At 49.6% G+C, this 23,198-nt stretch overlaps 5 protein-coding genes across 5 annotated transcripts; 1 reads left to right on the top strand and 4 right to left on the bottom strand.

Annotated features, from left to right (window-relative positions):
* Positions 1-453: 453 nt before the first annotated feature.
* On the bottom strand, positions 454-1,168 carry ENH_00000390 (cyclic nucleotide-binding domain containing protein, putative; the record flags this gene model as incomplete). Its single annotated transcript, XM_013583898.1, has 2 exons — positions 454-521; positions 733-1,168. 2 exons carry the CDS (start codon positions 1,166-1,168, stop codon positions 454-456), a joined length of 504 nt encoding a protein of 167 aa, XP_013439352.1.
* Positions 1,169-2,937: 1,769 nt separating this feature from the next.
* On the bottom strand, positions 2,938-6,687 carry ENH_00000380 (hypothetical protein, conserved; the record flags this gene model as incomplete). Its single annotated transcript, XM_013583897.1, has 1 exon — positions 2,938-6,687. One exon carries the CDS (start codon positions 6,685-6,687, stop codon positions 2,938-2,940), a length of 3,750 nt encoding a protein of 1,249 aa, XP_013439351.1.
* Positions 6,688-8,235: 1,548 nt separating this feature from the next.
* Positions 8,236-12,000, bottom strand: ENH_00000370 (kelch motif domain-containing protein, putative; the record flags this gene model as incomplete). The annotated part of the gene is made up of 6 exons (XM_013583896.1): positions 8,236-8,714; positions 9,140-9,286; positions 9,676-9,758; positions 9,991-10,219; positions 10,840-11,156; positions 11,453-12,000. The coding sequence occupies 6 exons, from the start codon at positions 11,998-12,000 to the stop codon at positions 8,236-8,238; spliced, it is 1,803 nt and encodes a 600-aa protein (XP_013439350.1).
* A 2,664-nt stretch (positions 12,001-14,664) lies between these two features.
* On the bottom strand, positions 14,665-16,920 carry ENH_00000360 (nuclear movement domain-containing protein, putative; the record flags this gene model as incomplete). The annotated part of the gene is made up of 4 exons (XM_013583895.1): positions 14,665-14,825; positions 14,997-15,087; positions 15,538-15,698; positions 15,951-16,920. 4 exons carry the CDS (start codon positions 16,918-16,920, stop codon positions 14,665-14,667), a joined length of 1,383 nt encoding a protein of 460 aa, XP_013439349.1.
* A 623-nt stretch (positions 16,921-17,543) lies between these two features.
* On the top strand, positions 17,544-22,936 carry ENH_00000350 (eukaryotic translation initiation factor 2A, putative; the record flags this gene model as incomplete). The annotated part of the gene is made up of 10 exons (XM_013583894.1): positions 17,544-17,687; positions 17,855-17,939; positions 18,425-18,633; positions 18,978-19,382; positions 19,752-19,868; positions 20,281-20,463; positions 21,539-21,784; positions 22,167-22,496; positions 22,650-22,715; positions 22,832-22,936. The coding sequence occupies 10 exons, from the start codon at positions 17,544-17,546 to the stop codon at positions 22,934-22,936; spliced, it is 1,890 nt and encodes a 629-aa protein (XP_013439348.1).
* Positions 22,937-23,198: the final 262 nt, after the last annotated feature.

Raw genomic sequence — 23,198 nt, 5'->3', positions numbered from 1 at the left:
TTTAGCGTTTAGAGTTAGAATCAGAAGCCCAGGGTGTAGGGTTTCGGCTCTAGGAGCAACGGAGTTCCATTTGCCTCTGGGCCGGAGTAGGTCTTCTCCACTAGCTGCTCTGCCAAGGCCTTGATGTCACTTGAGGGGCAGCCGACGAGGAAAGGGAGGCGCTGGAGGAATGAGACACTGGAATTAAGGGAGTGCGAACAGACAAATAAACAAGCGTTCAAGTAAGTGTCACCAAAAATAGGTATAAGTCGGACAGGCGGAGAAATTTCCAGGGGCAAAACGACGAGCTTGATAAATAGTGGCCCACAAGCCCCTACGTTCATCTTCACGTGTATCTATGCATGCATGCATGTATATATAATTAAAAGTGCGAAGAAAATGTTGTTCGGTGCCTCATTTACCCTTAACACAAGAACGGGCCCATTAAATGAATTACTCGTGGGGTGTGCTTCCTTACTTGCGGCGGAACACTTCTCTGTGTTTTTCCATTGCGTGCAGCTGGTAGTTCTCCCTATCTAAAGCTATACATAAAATAATGCCAGAAAAAGCGATTATGCTTGTTAACCCACTGGATGTCTCTCCAAGGGACTCCAGGGACTTTGCGCGCGAGGTACAGATTCCAATATACAAGCGCTTGGATTGAGCAGCTGACCAACCAGCAAACAGCTCGCAAATGACTAGTTGGCTTGCCAGTGAGCTAGCGTTGAGCTAGCTAGCCAAGCCTTGTCTTACACAGGGCTTCCGAGTTCTCAAGTGCTACAATAGTTGCCGATCTGGGCTGGTCCTCCAGCAGCGCCATCTCCCCAAATCCCGCGCCTGCCTCTAACGTGGCTATCTGCAGCATATGTACTTTTCCATTTTCGTTGCTACTAGCCGTGTCGTCACCATCATCACTACTATGCTCCTCGCTGTTGTCATTGTTCTCACTGCCGCTGTCGTTGCTGCTGCTGTTATTGCCAGGTTGCTTCACTGGCACCTGCACTGCTACCCTTCCCGTTAGGAGCAAGTAATACTTGTCTCCATAAGCACCGTAGCTGAAAACTTTTTCGTGAGACTTGAACTGCTCGTACTTCACGCATTTTGATAGGAGCAAAACGGTTGCTTCATCCAGCCGAGAAAAGAATACAACAGTAGACAGGGCGGCGCCCACAGCCTCGACCTCAGCCATCTGCAGCCAATGAAAAGAAGAAAATCATTTTAAATCCAGCAACTTGGTCACCCTTTGCAATTTTTGTGACATTGGTCGGCTCTGTGGCTGGTTTGTTGCGTAACTGGTTCTATTTGGTCGATTCATTCCTACATTCAATTGTTTTGCGTGTATTATGTGAGTTTAACTATCTAATCACTTAGCCAGTTGCTTATTAAGTTTCAGGGGGTCAAAGCGCATTGTAGTAACTTGAAAAACGTCAAGTAAGGCCGCCCACCGTTCGGTCTTCCGGGGCCTGAAGGTTAATATACACATTTCCACATCCTAGAAACCTAAATCATAGATCCTACATCCTAAAAGAGGTTTCTAACCGGGGAACATGAGAGGCGACGGAAAAATACATGCACATTAGGAGACAGGCAGGGGAGGACTGGAGGCAGGCGATCACCAAAGAATTGGAAAAACAGACCATGGAAAGCGAAGAGATAAAAAAGCTGTGAAGAGGGGGAGCGGCAGCAGCAGCAACGCAGAGAGGACAGGCTACTGCAGGCAATATAAATGCAATGACATGCAATTTATTCGCACAAGTATAAGGCTAGCTACGCACTTTTGCTGCCGCCTGTCGAACGGCCTCAAGTTGCAAAAACGATAGGGAGTTCATTTTCCGCCTAGACGTTGCTAAAGCCCTGGAGCTATTGGCGAATATAAAAAAAATTTACGAGCTAAATTAGCTGAAGTGGCTTTTAAGCGAATAACTAGGAAAAACAGGGAGCAAGTCGAGAGAAGTTAGCAAGACGACGTCTACAGAAGGCGGAGCAGTAAAGCCTCAGCCACGCGGCCCTAGAGCATAAACCGTAGGACCTAGGCGCTAGACTCAAGACAGTTTATTTGCGCTATTTTTAAAAAGAGCAATTGTGTGGAGCTTTGAAGAGAAAAAACAGAGCACTCAAAAACCGAAAAGCCCTGAGGAAGCATGCAGTCGCCACGCCGCTGGGCTTGCTTCATATATCAAGTTTACGCATTAAATATTAATTATTTATTTTAATTTTGCATTTCTAATTTGGTTTTCCTGTTTTTCCTGAACGAATAGTGCGGAGAAATAGAGCGCCTGGCTCGCCACCAACACCCCACGCCCAAAGTGACCTCGAGACCTCGAGTTCATCGGGATGCTCTGGGTATAGTGTTCAACCTTCAACTGTTTGCGAAATGAGGAAGACGGAGGAAAGATGCAAATTTATGAATAATATTTCAGGCTCCAGGCATCAGAGTATAAATCCCAAGACGTCATCGCAGTTGCAACTGCAGCCGAAGTACTTGAGAAGCTGTGCAGCCACGCCGCTGCATGTTACGTGTTCAAGGCGCAGTACTCTCAACGAACAGCTCAATGCATTGGCTTCGCATTTTTTCACAATGTAACGCAATGGTCAATGGCCATCTTTGGCGAGTTGAAACCAACGAGCTCTTACTCCGAGCTGAGGTGTCCCGACAACTCTCGCTGCTGCGCACACAATGCAATTAGCAGCAGCTGCGCAAGCAGCACCACAAGCAGGGGCAGCAGCAACTGCTGCAGCTGCCGCGAATGTTGCAGGGGCAGCGGAAGATGCTGCGGCAGCTAGCCAATATCTCCTGCCTGCTGTGGGCGTTGCTGCTGTTGTAGCAGTTTGACTTGCTGCAGCAACTGCTGCGCAGCAGCTGCTGTATTTCACTGATTCGGCTGTTCCTTTGTTTGTTCCCGTTGATTTAGCAGCTGTGCGTCCGCAACGGCAGCCGCTGGTGCCTTAGCAAATTACTCATTGCTGCAGCAGCTGCTGGTCTTTGGTATATCCGAGTTTGTAGGATACGGGTATGCGGCATTTAGGCCTCACAGAAAGGGATGGGCTTCTCAACTTTTTCTGTGCTGCATTGGGCTGCTTGCCCTTGCTACTGCGGTTGGTGTCGCTGCTATTGTCGGCAGCTGCACGTACAGTGACTCGACAGAGCCCTTCGGCCTCCGTGTGCCAACAAAAAGACTCAGGGCCGTCATTCTCGACGTTGGAGTGCGGCTGCTCTTGCTGCTGCTGTTGCTGCTGTTGCTGTACAGCCGAGGGTGGCGGGCTCTGAGCACCCGTACTGCTGGTGCAAGACGTTGCTGCTGGTGCTGCCTCATCTGTGCCTTCGTCTGTGTCTTCTTCATCTCGGGAATCTTGCGGCTCTGTCTTCGCTGCCTGCTGCTGTCGCTCTTGCCTCACTGCCTGCTGCTGCAGTCCTGTCTTCGCCTGCTGCTCTTGCTGCAACTCTGTTCTCACGGCCTGTTGCTGCTGCTCTATCCTTACTGCCTGCTGTTGATCCTGCTGTTGCTTATGCTGCATCTGCCGCTTCAGCAGTGCAGACTCCATTAACTTATATTGAATTTGCTGCAGCACTTGGGTCCTCTCGTGTGGCAGAAGTGGCAGCAGAATATCTGGCGAATGCTGTTGCTGCTGGATCTCCTGCTGCTCTTGCTGCTGCAGGTCTTGTAGCTCCTGTTGTTGCAAGTCCTGCTGCTCCTGATGCACCTGTTGCTGCTGCTGCTGCTGCTGAAGCATCTCCAAGTGTTGATCCTCATCCTGCAACTGTTGCTGCTTTTTATGGTCCTGCTGCGGATCCTGTTGCTGCTGCTGTTGCCCCTGATGCAGCTGCTGGCGGTGGTTCTGCTGCTGCTGGATTATATCCACACCAGCTACCACTTGCTGCTGCCACTGCTTCGTGTTCTGCTGCTGCTGCAGCTGCTGCTGCGAAAGCAGGTCCTTCTGCAGCAAAAGAACTTCTGTTCCCGTACCTTTGTTCACTTGTGACCAGCCGACGTTTAGTGCCGTTGTTTCTGCCGCACAGAAATTGCTGTTCGTACCCTGCTTCTGCTGCCTTTGCTGCCCCTCCTCCTGCCGCTCTTGTTGCTGCCGTTGCTGTTCCTCCAGGTGCCGCTGCCTATTGCTTGCGTCTCTGCTGCATAATGCGAATGTGCAGCCCTTCCAGCTGTAGTCGTCCGGGTAATTGCTACTACTACTACTGCTGCACCTGTTGCTGCTGCAGTTAAGACAAGCACAAGGCCATAGCAGCCCCTCATTCCACTGGAGTCCCGCTTGCTCTCGCTGCTGTTGTTCCACTTGCTGCTGCAGTTGCTGTTGCAGTTGTTGCTGTTGCTGCAGCTGTTGTTGCTGCTGCAGCACCAGCTGCTCCTGCTGCACGCCAAACTGCCACGTATCTGCTAGCATTTCGCTCGTAACGAAGCTTTGCTGTGGCTCGCCAGCGATGCTGCTTGTTCTAGCTGTCGCGTCAGCAGCAGCAACATGGTGCAGCAGTTCTAAGTGAACACCGAACTCAGGCGCATTAAAAGGCCGCAGCTGTTGCTGTACCTGTTCCCCCTGTTGCGTCAGTTGCAGTTGCTGTAGTTCTTGTTGCCGCCGGTGCTGTTGCTGTTGACCGCATTGTTGCTGCTCCTGTAGTTGCTGCTGTTGCAGCACATCCTGCTGGTGCGGTTGTTCGTGGAGCACATCGTGCTGTTGTTGCTGTCGTAGCTGCTGCTTCTGTTCGTGCTTTTGCAGCATTTGCAGAAGCAAATGTTGCAGCTCAGCTGGGTGCTGCTGTTGCTTCAGGCGACGGTAATGGGGAGGAGAACCCTTCCTGCTCCAGCACTCAGAACTCTGGCTCGTTTGCAGTTGCTGCTGCTGCAGTTGTTGCCTGCCAAGTGTCTGCGAACACCGGACAAGAGCCGATGGCCTCAGCACAAGTCCTATTGCGTCAGCAGCTGCATGAGCAGCCGTCATTTCATGCTGCTGCTGCTGCTGCTGCTGCTGCCGCTCCTGCTGTGAAGTGGGCTGCTGCTCATAAGAGTGCTGCTGTTGCTGATGCTGTATTTGCTGCTGCTGTGCGTAAAGCGCGTTGCGTAAGCTGGCGCCTGACTTCCTCTTGAATGCTTCGTTTGCGCTGTTGACAACCCGAGACGTCTGATTGCTTGCTTCAGCACTGGTTTTCGCTGAATTCGTTGCCGTTGCTTCGTTTTTTGCTGCTGCTGACCTCGTCGACCCTGTTGCTGCAGTTTGGAGCTTCACTAGGAGCTGGCTGCAGCGGTGCTTGTTTAGCTGCTGTTGCACTGCAGGGGCCGCAGGGGTTTGAGCGTACGTTGATGGGGTGTTGTCATTCGCCGCCTCCGCCGCAGCTGCTGCTGCGGTCGCCGCAGCTGCTGCTGTAGCCGCAGCTGCTGCGGCAGCAGCTGCTGCAGCAGCTGCTGTCGTGACTTTATACGCTGGCAGTGCATTTGCTGTGGCATCAGCAGTATATGATGTGCCTTCAGCAGCGGTTGCAGCAGCAGCTGGCCTTGCTTGCTTTGTTGCAGTTGGTGTTGCTGCGGCTGCAGAAAGCCCCGACGTGTCCTTGTCTTCTTGCTCTTGGGACTTCTTCAAGCTGCTGGTTCCCAGGTGGCCCACAGGCGGCGCATCTCGTAATGTCCGCGCTCGAGGTCCCGACTGCCGAGCAGGAGCAACAGCAGCAGCGGCAGCTCCAGGCCTCGATGCGCAGTTGGCAGTCGCCGCCTCAGCAGCAGTAGTTGGCGCTGCTGTAGAAGAGCCATGCAAGTAACGGCGAGGACGCGGTGCCGCTGCCATAGCAGCAGGCTCGCAGGGTGACAGCAGCATGTTGGCAACAGCAGCAGCTGCAGCGACGGCAGCAGCAGAAGCAACAACGGCAGGGGGCCCTAGTTCTATTCCGGATGTAGCCCTGAACGATGCCTCAGTGGTGCAAAGGTTCCCCCTTGGCGAACTAGGAGAATCATCAGGATCCTTTTCCGCGGTCTGAATTGGATCCCCTGAGTACCCCCAAATGCTTCCTTGGCCCAGTAGAGACTCCAAACGTGACAACTCAGAATCGTCGCGAGATACACGGGAGGGCCCCTGGGGCCGCCTGAGTTGTTGCCGACTGTGCGGTCGGCCCCGAGCGGTGGCCCCTGCACGGATATTTGCCTGAACTGCCGCTGGCGCTGCTATTTGCTTTTCGCAGGCGGCTGCTACTGTAGTCTTCCGCCTCTCACCTGCTGTTGCTTCTGTCGCTTTCCTTTCGCGTGTGGCTGCTGCTGCTGCTGCTGCTGTCGTTTCCTCACCTGCTGATGCTTCCGGTGGTGCATTTGTGGCACGATTTGGCTCTATTGCAGAAGCATGGCGCGATTCACTGATGTAGAGCCCACGGTGGTTCGGGGTAGCCTTCCTGAGGCCCCCGCTAACGCCTTCCTTTGTGGCTCCCGTGGAAACCATCGTGGGACCCTCATTGTGACGCCCCGACTTTGTCCCTCTTGTGAGGCTCGCTGCCTTTCTGTTACTCGTCAAAGCGATGCCTGGAGAGAAGGGCACCGACGTTTCATCCGTTGTTGCTGCTGGAAGCTGCTGCATGTCGGGAGACTTTGGCTCTCCAAGTTGCTGCAGCTGCTGCAGCTGCTGTAGCAACTGCTGCTCTTTCATCTGCATTTGGGGTCTCTTGTTTTGTTTTGGAATTTTTCTGCTCGATCGCGACAGCAGACGGCGAATTTGCTCCATTGGGCTGCTAACCAGTGGTCTGTCTGATTCGGCGCGTTGCTATACGTAAATGCCGGCTTCTGAACCGGAGACAGAACAGTTTGCAAGGTACAGATGCAAAAATTATTAAACTAACATGACAAAAGACAAATAAAGCGGCTTATTTCAATTTTACAACATTGAATTCAAGAGTTGAGCGACCACCCCCCAGTTCTGGCATGTCAAACGAAATGACCGAGAATGTAAAAAGTCTGCTGCGCTGTCCCAAGTTTAGGGCAGAGTAAATAGGAAACTTGACAGATTCATTTTTTCACTATGTTGACCCAAAAAAAGAGAAGACAACAGAGCTGTGAGTTGTGTTTGGCGGCCATGGGGCTGATTGACGGTCAGTGTAAATGACCGTTTACTTGCTTCTCCATTCACTTATACCTTTGAATCCAGTTTTCCTTGAAGGTTTCCTATTACTCCACGAGTTTTCCCTATTTCACAGTAGAATCTGCATTTTAGTTACCTTTGCTTTCATCCTGAGGCTTTGGGGAGGGCACTGAGTACCTATTGGAAGAAGAAACCACAACAATCGAATGACACAGATTAGCCGTCACCCCAGCCCCGCCCAGAAGAAGACGAACAACGAAAAAAAATAGAATGGCCGCCATCCAAGCCCAAATCCAGTGGCATACGCATGCATGTATTTGTTCACTCCAGTGCTAGGAGAATTTCAGCCGAGTAGAACAATAGGAGTGGTCAAAATAGTTTCGGTCACGCTTTAGAACCAGACAACGACACGCATACTTTAAGTGTTCTTCGGCTTCTCCTCCCAAGTGAGGGAACAAGAGGCTCGGCAGCTAAAATAAACAAGCAGCGAGCTTGGCACAATGGTGGATGAATTGATGTGCAGTTCGTTTAGCACTTTTCAACAATCCAAAGTTTGAAACTCTCGTGAAACCGTATAGAGTTTCCTGCTGGTTCAGTAACTGCTCGTCACTCATATAGTTGAATGGCAACTACAGGCTGCCCTCGAATGCCAACCAACGCTGTCCCCAACTCCAGTCAATTCAAGTCTGCCTTCACTGCTTAGCATGCCAAAATTAAATTCAGCGCCTAAGGGACTAATTGTCGAAATTGATAAACAAGCAGCTACTGGTGCGCTCCGGGCTTTCGTCCAAAAGGAAGGCTACACAATTTACTGAATCCAGTGTTGACTGCCAGTCTTCCGCCAAGCGTCCCGCAAAAAAAGCCAGCAACCAGCAAGCCAGTCAACTAGCAAGCTAGCCAGAACGCTGGCCAGCCATTTCGGCGTCCAGCCGGCATGATAGCCAGCTAGTCCACTAGCTATAACTTGAGCCCTTTATACTTTTGGTCAGCAGCATGGCTAGTCAGGTAGATAGCTGTAGAACTCGCTGGATAGCTCGCTGGTAGCAGAGCTTCTGCGACGTGTTTGTCGCATTGTGTCAATTGGCGTTGCTTCCTGCCAGGAATTTGCACGACGTCGGATTGTCTCTGTTGTTTTAAACAGACCAAAGGTGGAGAGAATGTAGACTGGCAGAAGCAGATATAGCCAGTTGACTACTATGCCTCCTCATCATCTGATGCGGTTCCCACTTTAGCCGCGATCGCCCTTAGGCTACTAATATCTGCTTTTTGTTCCAGTTTGGCGAGAACCTCTTGTACTGTGACCTCCATAACGCCAAACCTCTTTTCTATGTTACTGAACGACTTGACTGACGCCTCTGCTTGCGCAACAGATTCTTCTATGCGTTTGAGGCTGGCTTGCAGCTGCTGCTGGGCCTTGACTAGGTCAGCCATTTGCTGGCTAGCGCTCGAAGCTGTGTCCGCCACGCCTTGCAGCTTCGCCTCAGCTGCCTCCGTCTGGGACGCTATCTGTGTCACTGTTTCCTTTAGTTCGCCCGTTTCCTGCAGGGTCTTGTCCATTTCGAGTCTCATCTGCTTAACTTCAGCAACAGTGCGCTGCATGTCCTGCCGTAAGCCCGACAAGGAAATTGTCGTGCAGACGGGGGCCAATCGATACACATCGGCGCAGGGGCAACCTAAGAACACACACAACTGGTTCGCGCTTTACTGTTTACCCATTGGCACGCTGCGTCATCTTTTTCCTTTACAGTTTTAGCCCCTTAGTTCCGTAATGGAACCTTGTCGAGTATCTCTGACTGCCTGTATACCGAATGGATGGTTCGCTGGCTCATTAATTAACTCAGTTTGGTGTTTCGGCTGGCTGCATAGCTTCTGTAGGGTCGTTTTGTCCCCTACTCGTTTGCTATCAGAAGCATGCATACTTTCAAAATAGATCAGTTGGCAGATCTACTAGCAACGAAAAAGAAGAAGAAAGAGACAAGGACACAGGTACTAGCCTTACTATTGCGTCAAAATATGAAGAGCGATCTGCTCAGCAACAATCTCAGACAACGAGGGATGACATCAGCAGCCAGTTGCACCCATTATTTGATCAACTAACCTCTCTGGTCGGCCCCTCCAAATATAAAGATGGCTCTGCTAGATGGCAGCACCGTGAGCGAGCCCACATCCGTGTGAGAGCCCAAGTCCTTCGGATCCACGTCGCACTTGAACCAGCATTTCGCCAGGAAATCAAATACGAAGAAGTCTGCATGACAGAAATATCAGCGCCATGCTTCTTGCAAAAATTCGAGTAATATTACTACTTAGTATATGGCTCTTCACTTATCAACGTATCTGTCAAACTTGTACAGAAGATTTGCATCAATACAAAATATACAGTAATATATACAGTCTGAAGGACTCATAATGACAAATTCCAAATTCCCAACACACTGCGGCGTGGTTCACTTCGACAAGGTTTCGCACAGCACTCTAGAACCTAAAATTTTAACAAAAACCCCAAATTCTTATGAGCTACACTCTTTGATACATCCGGAAACTGACCAAAAGGCCCATGCTGAGCTGAACTAGGCTAGGAATTCGGAGTTTGGTGTGATTCACAGCTGGAATATAAAATTAGGGGCCAACGCTTACCAGACATGATATAGTTCCTAAACCATCCTGCGTACGTCCCTCCAATAATCCAAAGCCTGTTGTCAAAGAAAGCCGCTGCGTGTCTGCAGCGCCAAGGGGAAACAGGACAAATCCCTAAACTCTATATGCCAGAACTACGCCCTAAACCTTTTTCCTAACTTCTAAAGTCTGCCAAACCCAGCGGCTTCATAAACACAAGCATGCAGGACGATTTGCCACTGGATTTCAAAGCCTGTTGTTGGTTATTACCCTTCCCAGCTCGTGCCATCCTTGTCACGAGGTCTGGGGCAATTACTTTAGGGTTTAGGTTCTTACTTCCATCGAGGGCAGGGCGGTTCTCCCGCATATTCGTCTATTATATCCCAGCTGTCTTGGGCTATATCATAGAGCCACAAATCGTTCTCTCCCTTTCCTGTGCCGCTAATATCCCCACCAAAAACGGCAACGACAAATTTGTTAGACAGTTCACAGAGAGAGGCAGAATGGCCACAGCGGCCACAAGGAGCAAGCGTATCAGTTGCACTCTCGAGGGTGCGCCAGGAAGCTGAACACACACACGCCCACGCACGTGAACACAAGGCTTAGGGCACCGGAACTAAAGGTTAAGGTGAGTGCTTCAAAGGAGAGACGGCGAAGGTTCTACTGCAGAGAAGGTAAGCAAGTGAACGGATAAACGGGAAGGGTACAGAGACGAATGGATACAAACAATATAATTCAAAGCTGTTCAAATAACTGCACATCCTATTGGACAGGGAAGCAGAGAAAGGGGTGTCAACCGAAAATTGAAGAGCAAGCCCCTACCAAGCGGACACCGAAGAGACAAATGAATAAAAAGCCTTTGCTATGCCTTTCAAGGATATTGCAAGCAAGGGAACAACCAGACCGGGAAATGCACCAAAAAGCAAATAAAAACAACTGAACAAGCGCGCAAATATGAAACAGAGAGGAAAGAATTGTCCATAAGTAGGAAGAGGGCAAAATGCATGGGAAACGAAAAGGTTCAGGCCTGCTCACAAGCATGAATGTCTCAAACAACACAAATGCAAGTGGATGCAGGGGGAAGATAAGAGTAAATAAACAGCTATAAGTGAAAGGAAGACGAGGAGATGTTCAGTGAACGAGGCGATGACACATAAGTCGAGGCAAAGATGTTCAAAACCTTACATCCTTCAAGAATATGCGCGTCTTGAAGGACATTTCCTTCCGCCCCTTGTCCGCCAAAAACGAGGAGGGTCCCCTTCTGTTGGTGATAAACTGAAGCGTGCGAGTGCCTGGCGTCGGGCTTATTTTTGAAAGCCATTTCTTTCCACTGTCTAGAAGCCAGATCAAACATCCATGACTCAGACACTGCAACCTGAGACTCATCCATCCCCCCAAATAGTAACAGAGAGGGCTCAGATGTAGGACTCTGCCGCCACAGAGTCAAGCTCGCGCCGCGTCGGGGGCCAGGGCCAGATCCCTTAGTGTCTACTAATTCAAAGCTGAAAAAAAGAGCGGAAGAAAACGCCGAGGCGAAGACAAATAAAGAGAGAAAAAGGGAAGAATTGCACAAGCAAAAGGAGATGCGAAGAGAGTCAAGCCAGCGAAAAGGGCCACAAACAGTCAGAAGAGCAGAAACAAGGAACAGAGTGCGCTTTTCTTCACTTGTTTGGGTGTGTACTTTCGGCCTTGCACATTAGAAGGCATTCATAATGTAGCTTGCAACAGTTCTCTTAATATATTTAAGCTAGTGGTAGTTCCTATACACTCTACAGACGCTTTTTATTCATTGCCTTACTCATTGGTGTTCGGATCGAATCTAATCATATCATCTGATGATGTCTTCTCTTCGTTTTCCCCGCCAAATAGGTAAACTGAACCCTTGGCTTCCACCACACAGTGCCCTACGCGGGGAGTAAAGCACTGGCCGTCATGAACTATCTTAGAAATGAAGAAATCTGGCGGAGACAAAACGCCTGTGGCTTTGTCCAGAGACGGCTGGCTCTGAGGACCGCTGCCTGCACGGCGCCCAACTGGCTTTGAGGATTTCTTTTCTCCCTCATTCTCAGTCTTGCCGCCTTTGTCTTTGTCCTTATCTCCACTTACGTTGCTGCCAGCCTTCCTCAGGTCTTTGGCTCCGTCCTTATTATCCCCCTTCTTCAGGTCGGCACCCAATCCTTCTACGGAAGAAGAGGGCCCTAGTTTTGCTGCCGCTGCTGCTGCTGCGTTCTTCGTTGGGGGGAAAGGGACCTTTCCTGTCTTACCGCGGGCCAGGCCCCCTTTTGGAGGAGGAGGAGGAGGAGGCTTGTCGAAGTCCGACTCACTGAAGTCCGAAATGTCACTCATCGTCACACCGGCGGATCAGCGGAGTGAAACGGGAAATCGGGAGCGAATGGGAGATAAAAGAACCCAAAAAGACAAAAAGAAACTAAATGAACTGCCAGAGAAACGAAGCAAGGAAACAATCCGGAAATGAGAGATGCGAAGAAAACACGGAGAAAAGACCGTGAATCGAACCGGAGCGGAAGGACGGGAACGGAGAGCGCCCAGAAATAAGGAATTACCAGCAACTGGAAGGGGCAAAGAAGCTGCAGTCAAATATTTTCAGAGAAGCAGACTTTCCTATTCATTGATGCAGATCTTGCTCCCAGTTTTGCCGGAACTGCCGGCGTCAGGACGCGAATTATCCGCAGAGAGGAAAAGTTCTACGGAAGAAACTTCCTTTTCGCATTTAAATGCATGCAAAAAGATAAACAGAAGTAGATTTTGCCCTTTTCAGACGGAAAAAGCCAGGAGCTGGGAACAATGGCATACGAGCCATTCAACTGCACACGGACCACCGGCGCGCTGAGGCTCAAACGCGGTACTTGCCTGCCCTCCCAAAGAAAGTGCAAAACAGGCAAACATAAGATTAAAGCTTCGTTTTAATTCAATTTTCTAAAGCTGAATTAAACAAGCATCCAAGGCGAGGGGCGGTTTACGGCGAAAGCTTCAGCTCGCCCACTGCCCATCGATGCCGGAGGCGCAAGAAATTCAAGTTACTTTCTTCTCTTTTTGGCCAGTTATACCACCCAAACCAACGCCTTCCTCTAATAATATAAATAAACCAATTCAAACAGCCAGCACAAGACCACGCGTGACCCACAGTGGCCCGGCTAGTTGGAATCTGCACAGCGGCAGCAGATTTCGGCAATTTCGTTGTTTTGAGGTCCCCAAATCAGTTTTGCATGCAACTAACAGCCCCAATTAGTAAATGCGATTCCCGAAAAGTATATGTAATATATATGGGGGTGAATAGATGAAATAGGCAACGACAGTGAGGAGGGACGGCTGCAACGCCAATCGCACTACAGCATGTGTTCAACGGTTCTCTTCGCTACAAGTGCTCCCTAAGATGGCACCATTCCACTTCGGATATCTCTAATGCTGCCAGAGTGCGTATAAAATGGATATGCCTCTTAAATTAACGAGAACCAGCCCCGAAAGCCAGCATTGGGAGACTGAATGTGCTGGGTTTTTGGGCGATCTCTGATGCCCAGCTAGCGGAAGCAGCAAAGAGAAAGTGTGTGTGAATACTGGGGTGCCACGCTCAGCGGATTAGATTTTCTGTTTTAGGCCATTATACCATAATTAAATGCATAGTGTAAATAGGATGTGAGTAGCTGGTGGAGAAATTGGGGGGTTGACCAGTGGACGCATTCTACAGTGGAGCAGTTGCTGGAACTGTTTACGCAAAGTGAAATTGAATACATGTCTATTTGTATTATGAAAAGCCATTCCAACTTGGCAGCGAATTCATCGTATTACTTGGGCTGAATGTTTGCCTCTGATTCAATACTTTTACACTGCATCATAGTGAATTGCTTGTTGCCTATTTTCTGTGTTTTTCAACTGTGCCAACGTTTCGCTGCAGTGGGGCAGGTAGCACCAATAGTTTTCAGGAAGGCCTGAATTGGTTCCAAGCCGCTCTTTGGCCACTCTAGACTTCACCTTTACGTGAGCTTGACATTACAGGACCCTGTTGATCCCGTAGCTTATAACCCGTTCCTCTGATGGTTAAGTAAAGATGGCCTCCAGCAGAGACTTCCCATGAAGTCCCAATGCCAAATTTTTCACTGAAATGGGCCCAAAATAGCGTTGGGTTTGCGTAGACTTTGGTAACAAACAGTTGCGCGGTGCCCCCAGCACCCGCCTGAACAACGGGCGGCCTGCCTAGCGGAGTTGTCATGCATTTGCTTGTAGCTAGATGCCACATAATCGACATTCTAAAGCGCAGTTGCAGGTGAATTAGATGGCGAGCTGTCTCCCGATTCTGCGCCGTACCAAATTGCACAGTATTATGTGGCAGGGCCGGACCGGCTATTCTATTAGCCGGCAGTCTACAAATCTGTTCGTCTGTTGTTAAGACGCGGCAAACCAAGCTGCGTTCATTATCTTTGCCTCCTTAAACTCCACCTATCCTCTGCAATTTCGCTTCAACTGTGGTATCCAGCCTATCTGAAGGCTTGACGATAAAATGAGAAACAGCCAAGAAGCATACACGCTAACAACTATATAACGACATTTATGCGGATGCTGCATGCGTTTTCGTCACAGGGCTATCTCTGCCTACTGGTTTCTGCCTCTCCTAAGTCTGTGTACCTGCGCTGTTTCGGTTGTCGCTCATCTCCACTCAAATGTCACTAACCCAAAACACAATTCAGTACCCTCAAGAAACAAGGGAGGACCACAAAGCCCGGAACTGCAGGGGCAGCTGCAACGGAGGCAGCAGCAGCACAAGCAGCGGCAAGAGCGGCTGCTGCAGAAGAGGCAGCAGCAGCGCCTGCAGCAGCAGCAGACTGCTCATCAAACTTCGTTATCAACACCCTGTGCGTTCAGCGCAGCCTGCGGCTCCTGCAAGTGCTGCACCAACCGCTGCAGCCTTTGCTGCACCAACTAATGCTGCACCAACTAGTGCTGCAGCAATGCTGCGCCAACTAATGCTGCAGCAGCTTTGCTGCAACAGCAACTTCAACGGGTACCCCCGGGGGGCGGCTGAACACCTGGAGGAAGCTGAGATTGAGAATTAAGAACGGAAGGGTCAAAAGGCAAGCCCTTAAATGGAGAGCCCTCGGCGTCCCAAGCCTCTCGAAGAATTTTTTCTTGTTCAATTTCTTCAGGGGTTTTCAAGCCTGAAACCACAAATGTTGAACATTAAAAGCTGGCACTATGAGGCAGCACTGGCAGTAGAATGCTTAGCGTGGAACTGGCTCTGTCCTGTGTATATGCTTGCCTTTTGCTGCTGCGTTTTTTCTGGCAAGAGACAAATTATAAATTAAACTGATTCAGTTCACACTGGATACCTTGCATCTTCAGTCTTTGCTCAAACACGATCTTGCGGATGTGGCCTTGAGTCGCTTCGTCGAAATCTTCCACCCTTTTCACGGACTCTACCTAGAAGCGAAAGCAGCAAAAAAGTTGCAACAGTCATAAACGAATGCAACAGATATGAACAAATGCGGTAATGGCCACAGATATGGGTGAAAGCGAATACAGCCAGCAGAAGATGGAAATAGAAAGAGCAAAAACAGTTGCACGCAGACACAAGTGAATGCAATAAATATGGACAAGTGCAATTGTGATCACAGACATCGGTAAGAGTCAACAAAAGCAGCAAAAGATAGAGATTCGAATAGGGATACAGATCAGCTACGAGCAGACAGCCTCAACGTCCGCTTGCTATATGTCACTGGTCTTGTGCTGCTCTTTTAGCTAAAACCCAAAGACCTGGCCTTTAACCCCAAAAACTTCGAGAAAACAATCCGTATACCCTAGGCCTGGCCCTTCAAACCCTAGACAACGAAATGAAGGCCCAAAGCCCAGGAACTATGCCTCATTTCTTACTTTCGTAGTGTCTATTTTCGGGTCTCCTTCGATCACAGATTCCCACCAGAGCTCTTTCTTTTTGTCCAGAGTCAGCAGCAAAAAGGCCTTCTGCTCCAACACCCAGAAGCTCTCAGAAGATTGAATGGGGTGGCTAAACTTGCCTTCAAAGACACTTCGGCCTGAAAGAACATACCAGCTTACTTGAGAAAATAAGTAAAGGATGAGGAGAGAAAAGTAATAAAAAGCCGTTCCAGGTTTCGAAATGACTTCTGCTAAGGCTGATGCTTTCTCAAGGGCCAAAAGACGAAGTGGGGAAAAATTCAAATTCATAGACTTGAGCTAACGAGCTGCAAACAGCCGTTTCAAAATCGAGATCCTCACATGCCTGCAGCATTTAATCGCGGGAGAAATATTCAGAATAAGAAACATACCCTCATAAGTCACTCGGATAGAGTCATCCCGCAGTGAGACAGAGAGTAACTTGGCGTTGACCTCAGTTATATCTTGCTGCTGCTGCTGTTGCTGCTGCTGCTGCTGCAGCAGCTCAAGCAAGCGAATCTGGCATGTGACTTCATTTATACTTTGGGACCAAACATATCGGTCGAGGATGGCTCCGTTCCACGGGTTTATAAAGGCTGTCTTCTGTGACCCTACCGCTGAAGCTTTGCTGCTGCTGCTGCTGTTGCTGCTGCTGCTGTTTTGCTCTGAAGGCCTGCTTTTGTGGCCTGCAGAACTTTGTGTTGCGCTGGCTGCTGCTTTACCTGAATCGCCTGGGTGCGACGCAGCAGCAGCAGCAGCAGCAGCAGCAGCAGGAGCGTCTGTTTCCATTTCATTTCCCTTCGTCGACTTCCGGGCCTCTTTGGGGGGCGGCTCCGGAGCAGCTGCTGCTTCCTTCGGCGCTCTCCGTGCAGAGCCAGGCGCTGCGGGAGTCTTTGCTGCTTCTGCTGCTGTCTTTGCTGCTGCTGCTGCCTTTGCTGCTGCTGAGGGTGTTGACTTCGCCGCAGGGGTCGGAGTCCCGAGCTCCTCGGAGAACTGGAGGCTCGGGGGCTCCCCGAGCACAGCCAGTCTGCAGACTGGGCTGGCGAACTGCATTTGTTTGTGTTTAAGCTTGAAGTTGAAGTCTCTGGTGATTGCCCTGAAGTCCTTCATGCTTTTGTTCCGCAGCTTCGGAGGCAGCAAGTGGGGCTGCTTGGCGGCCATGTAGGAAAGCTGGGCAACGCCAAAGGACTCCGCCACCATGGCCTCTGCTGCTGCAGGCGCAAAGCCCATGGAGGGGCCCCCAGGCTCTAAGATGTGGAAAAAGTCAGTGCGGCTGGCGAGGAAGGAGAAGAAAGTGTCCAGCAGCGGGCCAATGCCGTCGTGGCCCCGAGCAAGCGCCAGCAGCAGCCCCTCGTGGTCCATTTTTAAAAAGAAAATATCAAATTTCCTGGCGCTGCATGCGAATTCGACTAAGTGGCTGGGCGAGCGGAAGTCCGCCACGCAGCGCAGCAGCAAGACAGACAGACAGCAGGCGATTCCGCAGCTGGGGACTCCACACGTCTTGAAGTGGCCTCCAGATCTACGACTTTTGGAAGCAACTAATCAACAAAACATTTAATTTTACTTTTCAAAGTTCAAACAATGGCAAGCCGCTAAGGTCACTTGCAAGGCAGCTGCAGACAGTTCGGCGGCAGCGGCCCCGCATGCAAGCCAACAAGTACGGGAAATGGGTAATGTTCTCCGCCTGAGTATCTTTCAGCCTGGTTTTCTCATCGTTTTGCTTCTTGCTGCAGCTGTTTTAAGCTGTTAATTTCATTAACAGCCTCAGCAGGGAGCCAGGCGCGAACGGAAACTCGACCTTGGGGAAGGAAGCAGCTGGCAACCCCTTGTCGTGAGGCTTCACTCCCTAGTCCGTCTCGAGTCTCGCAGGAAGGGGGAAAAGGCTGTAGCTGTGAGGCGGCGAGAGCAGCGGGCGGCGTCTTGAACTTGAACTGAAGTTGAAGAGCGCAGCGGGCGCGCGCGAGTCTTTAGAGTGGGAGAGGAAAATGAAATCTGAATTCATCGCACTCACCCGCGAGGGCCTCGAGCTGCACAACGCGGCGCTCGACGAGGCAGGGGCCTTCACAGTAGAGAAACTCCGAAGCATAGAAGGCGTGGAGTCGGCCGAGTGGTCCCCACAGGGTGATCTGGTGAGTTCGAATTGAACCACGAGAAGCGAGAAGGCCAGGCACATGCCTGGGGCCCCCTCCAAACAAAATTTAATTTTAAAAATAAAATTTATATTATTAATTGCCTCGGTACCCCGAAGCGCCGGGCTGTCTATCCACATGGTTTCTGATTTCTTTCTCAACTGCAGGTCGCCATCGTGCGGAATTCTTCGCGCGAAAAAGTTGAAATCTTGGATGCCACCACTTGGGAAGTTCGCTACGCAGTTGAGGGCCGTAAGTGCTTCTGCTGCACTTGCCTGGCGGTCTCTTTTCCGCCAAGTCTAGTGCCTTTTGTCTTGTGTTTAGTGCCTTCATTTGCGCAGCAGCAGCTTGATTAGTGTTTCCACTTGCGCAGCAGCAGCAGCAGCTTGATTAGTGTTTTCACTTGCACAGCAGCAGCAGCAGCTTGATTAGTGTTTTCACTTGCACAGCAGCAGCAGCAGCTTGATGATTGCTTCGCTTTCACAACAGAAGGAGCCGCATCAACTTGATGAGTGTTTTCGCATGCACAGCAGCAGCAGCAGCAGCAGCTAGGTTGCTGCTTTCGCTTGTAGAGCAGCAGCAGCAGCTTGATTAGTGCTTTCGCTTGTAGAGCAGCAGCAGCAGCAGCTAGGTTGGTGCTTTCGCTTGTAGAGCAGCAGCAGCAGCAGCAGCAGCTTGCCACCAGCTTTGTGCTGCAGTGCGCCACTTGTTGAACATGCGTTTCGCGCTGCCTGCAGCAACTCCCGTGTCCAAGTTTTCGTTCAGCCCCCTCGGGCGCTATTTGCTTATTTGTTTTCGCTTTGAGCCGACACAATGTCCAGAAAATCTGAGACTTATAGAAGTCCACAGTGCCAAAGAAGTGACGCGTGTGGCCCAGCGGGGCGTCGGCGAGCTCTCGTGGCCTCCGCTGCGGTTCACTGGGGGCGAAAGCTTCGCATGTCGTTTGGTAAGCAAGATCTTTTGGGGGGAATCTGTTGGATTTCCGCACTTTTTGCAACTTTTCAAAGACATTTTTTCGTTTTTTAATGCCTGCTCATGTATTAATGCGTTTCTGAATGTATCTGCTGCTGCAATCTGTCATGAAGACCGAAAACGGCATTCGCAAACGTAACTTAAGACGAGTTCAGCGCCTGCTTCTGGGGGTGGGGTTGTTGTGCTTATGAATGCGAACTTAAGCGTGGAACTTCAGCCTCCCAGCGTGGTCTGAAGACGCATGGGGGCACTGAATAAGTTTTGAAAGGCTAAAATATCATTTTTTCCTTTTTGTTTTGTCGTTTGTCTTCTTTTCAGGTCAAGGGCGCTGTTCACGTTTTCAGCCGCGAGCAGCTCGAGTCCGGCAGCTTCAGCATCAACTCGCCTCTCCACCGCATCAGTTCCCCACGCGCCTCCGCCATATTTGCCAGCCCAGAGCGCCCCCCTTCTGCTGCTAAAGACGAAAACAGCAGCAGCAGCAGCAGCAGCGGCAACAGCAGCGCGTACTGCGCTGTGTTTTCGAAGGAAACCAAAGGGGAGAGCGCCCTGTTGGAGGTGTACGAGCTCGGGCAAGAAGTGAAATGCGTCGCCAAGAAGTCCTTTTTCCAGGCGCAAGAGGCAGAGTGCCACTGGGCCTACGACGGCCGCGCGCTGCTGCTGAAGACGCACACAGACGCCAGCGACTTGACTTACTACGGGTCTAGTGCTCTTTACTTCCTGCGGGTGAGCTGCTAGTCGAGCGGTGAACTGCAATGTAGGAAGCATCAGCAGATACAGAAAATAACGGAAATAATTAGTGCAGTTTGGTACTCGCACCTGGCTGTTTCTTTGCTCTTTCTGGCTTCAGCTCGAACAGGCAAGACAAGCGGCTGTTGTATTCATTTGCTTTTCCTACTCTTGTTGCAAGCACATATTCATTCATTGCTTCTTTGTTTGTCTATCTCTGTGTGTGTGCCATTCGTTGTTTGTGTTCTTGCCTCCCCCTCATTGATGGTTTTGTGTGTAGGCAGCAACGACAGCCAACTGACCCTCTTTGTCGTTCCTTTCATTGAAGTTATTTCTCTTACTTTGTTTCTCGTGCTCTTTTTGCAGTGCCAGGGAGGATACGATATGCGCATTGTCGCCGCTGATGAGGGCCCTGTCCACGCCGCCGTGTGGAGCCCTTCCACAATTGAGTTTGCTGTTTGTTACGGCAAAGTGCCAGCCACGGTAAGTGTCTTTTTGTTGCTGTAGAGCCTAAACTTTTGTCTGTTTGTGTTCGTTCATTTTGCTTCTTCGTTTCGGCCCTTTCGATTCACTTAGGCTTCTTGATCTGCCCTTACTGCATGCCGGCTTTTACAAGTCATCAGTGTTTCTGTGTGGCGTTCAACGCGAAAAATTGATCAATATCATGAATGGGCATGTTTATAAAACCCATTTATTTACACGCATATCCATACGTATATGTGATTTTACATTTGTCTCAGCCCGCAGCTTAACATTAATCAATGTGCTTTCTGCCTCTGCACAGTTAACGGCCTCCTTTGAACCCCCGACTGTTTCCCATTTCAGTCAGTTTCAACCAATTAGTTTAAATATAAGTAAATAGACAAGTGGCAACGGCATCAATTTTCTGCTGCAGGTCGCGGTCTACGATGGCAACAGCAAAGTGACCTCACCCAAGTTCCGCATGGGCGAAGGCATGCGCACTTCTCTTTTGTTTTGCCCCTTTGCCAAATTGATGCTGTGGGGCGGATTTGGCAATTTGGCAGGGGAGGTTGAGGTCTGGACTCTCAGAAAGAAGGGCATAGTAGGGAAGACAGTGGTAAGATATACTGGGATTTCGGCTGCTTGGGTTTTAACAGCCTCTCTGATTCTGAATCTCGTTTACAGGGTTTTTGCTTCTCTCTGCGTCATTTTTAAGAGAGTCCAGCTTGTGTCTTTTGAGCTCAAGAAGTGTGGATTTAGAGCTTAAATTAGCTGAAAATAGGGGGGGAAAGGACACTGCGGGAAGTGCATATTTGTCTAAAAGAGACAAATACGGGGAATTTGCTCAAAGAATCACAAATAGCAAGGAAAAGGGCATTAAATGGTGCATTTAGTTGTACATTTAGGTGATGTAGAGAAGGAGATGACGTGCTTGTGAGACGTAGTAAAGATATGGTTGAGAGACTCGTAAAGTGACATTCTGCAATATTAAAGGAAGATAGAGGAGGAATACATTGAGGGGGGAACTAAGCATTTTGCAACAGGCCAACGACAGGAGGTGATGGGATAAGGGCAACAAGTGTGGAAAGTAAATCAGTTTGTTGAGGCCCAAGTGTCCTACATTTCTTTAGTGCGAAGATAGATGTGACGTAGTTCCTGAGTCTGCGCCTTTTCATATAAATATGCATTGTGCTCAACTAAATAAATATGATACAAAGATGCTGGCCCTTTCGAAAATATGCAACCATTACAGATTGGATGCCATGTTGGACTGAGGCTCTAGCCAACATGCCAGCAATCATCTGTTTTTAAGTTGTGCTCGTGTTTGTTCTTTTTCTTTTTAGTCCCCCTCAGCCACTTGTCAGTGGGCATCTTGCGGTTGTTTTTTCATCACAGCAAATATATCGCCGCGCCTGCGTGTTGACAACAGAATAAATGTGAGTTTTGGGTCTCATTTCAATGGCTGTCCCGCTAATTTATTAATTTGCTTATCAGATTTTTCTAGTTAGCCTTCAGATTCGCTAGATATCGCGCCTTGCCTTCCCGATAGGTATGGCATTTCTGGTGTAGCTGTTTCAGCTATGCCGCCAACGCCTGGTGCTTCGTCTTGTGTCCACTCTATATTTCATTTCTATTCAAGTGGTGTCAAACTTATTTAACTTTCATTATGCGGCATTTGCCTTTTGTTTCAGTTCTTCAGTCTGTCAGGCGGCCTTCTCAAGCGAGTTGAATTCCCGTGCCTGTACAGCGTGCAGTTCCGCCCCTTGAGCGCTGCTGCTGCTGCTGCTGCTGCTGAAGCACAAAAGGCAATAATTGACTCTCTCAAGGTCTACCAACCTGGGGAGGCCCCGCTGGCTCCAGGCGCAGAGGGAGCCACAAAAATAGGCAACCTGACCTCAACCGGAAGGTCCCTTAGTTCTCTTACTCAAAGCAGATCAGTGAGTGCCTGCTGCTGCTGCTGCTCTTGTTGCTGCTGTATGTGGCAGTTCTGCTGCAGCTTCCGTTTGTCATTTTTTGTGTTTTGTGCTGCTGCTTCTGCTGCTGCTATTGTTGATATTTCTTTTGTTTTTGCCTTGATTCTGCTGTCATTTTTTGTGTGGAAACGGGTCATAATAATAGTATTTTCATTGCTTCCTTTGGATAGCATGCTAGTAGCGGGGTTAGCTGATAGAAGTCGTGTTGAAAATGAATATGAACTCTGGTCCGATTACTCCAGTAGATCAAACAGACATTTAAATTAGGCGCAAGGGTACAATTTCCCAGATAGCCTGCTCTGTGTCTATCTTTTTTTGCCTGCATCTTCCCTGATTTGTTCGTCAGGGTGTGCCCTCGGTTGGCGCTTATAAGCCGCCAGCCGCGCGCAACGCCACGCCGCGTCTGCCTCCAGGGGCTGCTGAGGCTCCTGCTGCTTCGAATTCTCCTTCGAAGAGTGCAAGAAAGAGGCAAAACCGGAAAAACAAACAGGAAGGAGCGGCCCAGGCAGAGGCTGCAGCTGAGGCTGGCCAGGACAAGAGCGCGGAAGAAAAGGGCAGCGGAGCAGCCGAAAAGGACAAAAGGACAGAAACTGACAAAGAACAAAATGCAAAACAAACAACACCTGCGGCGAACGCCACTTCAGACACCAATGGAAGCCCACAAGGCGAAGACGAAGTAAACAATAACAGCTTGATTGTGCAAAAAAGCTTAAACCGCACATAATTTTGTGTTGACGAATAAAAGTGATTTGTAAAATGCATTTAATAAGACATCTAGTTGCTCAAAAGCGCATTATGCACAGAAGATCAGGATTGTTTTTACGCTCAGGCGAATGACCTGCGGAAGGCGATTCGAGCAGTGAAGAAGAAGTTGACAGAAATTGAGCGCCTTAAGGTAAAATCTCAGTCATTATTATTAATTTAAATATTATTAAAGCTGATCTTTACTGTAGTGGCAATTTCAACATCTATTCTTGAACTACTGAAGTTCCCTGTACTTTCTGCTTTCAGGGGAGGAGCGATTTGAATGAAATGCAGCAAGTCAAAGTCAGCAACGAGCAGAAGCTCAAAGAGGAGCTAGCAGAGCTTGAAAAGCAGTTCAAGTCAATCAATTGACAATAAGTTGTTCAGTGTAACTGGAAAACAATTGAGCTAATTCAATTGGTGACGTTAGTCAGCACAGAGAGTCACTGTTTCCATCTGCAGTCAGATCTGCCGTGGAATGCCATTTTCCTGTACCTATGGCCCACTACTAAGTTTCGCCTTTCGTGATTCTTTTTCGCGGATTTATCCTTTCCAGACAAACGCGCAAACTGGAACGCGAATCTGAGATGAGTGCCTCTGTAACTTTCGACTACCAATCGCGTTTCTCGTTACT

Source organism: Eimeria necatrix, genomic scaffold (genome assembly GCF_000499385.1).
Source record: "Eimeria necatrix Houghton genomic scaffold, Enh_scaff100, whole genome shotgun sequence".
NCBI classification, from domain to species: Eukaryota; Apicomplexa; class Conoidasida; order Eucoccidiorida; family Eimeriidae; genus Eimeria; species Eimeria necatrix.
The sequence above is the reverse complement of the archived record's forward strand: the minus strand, read 5'-3'. Positions and strand labels throughout refer to the sequence as shown.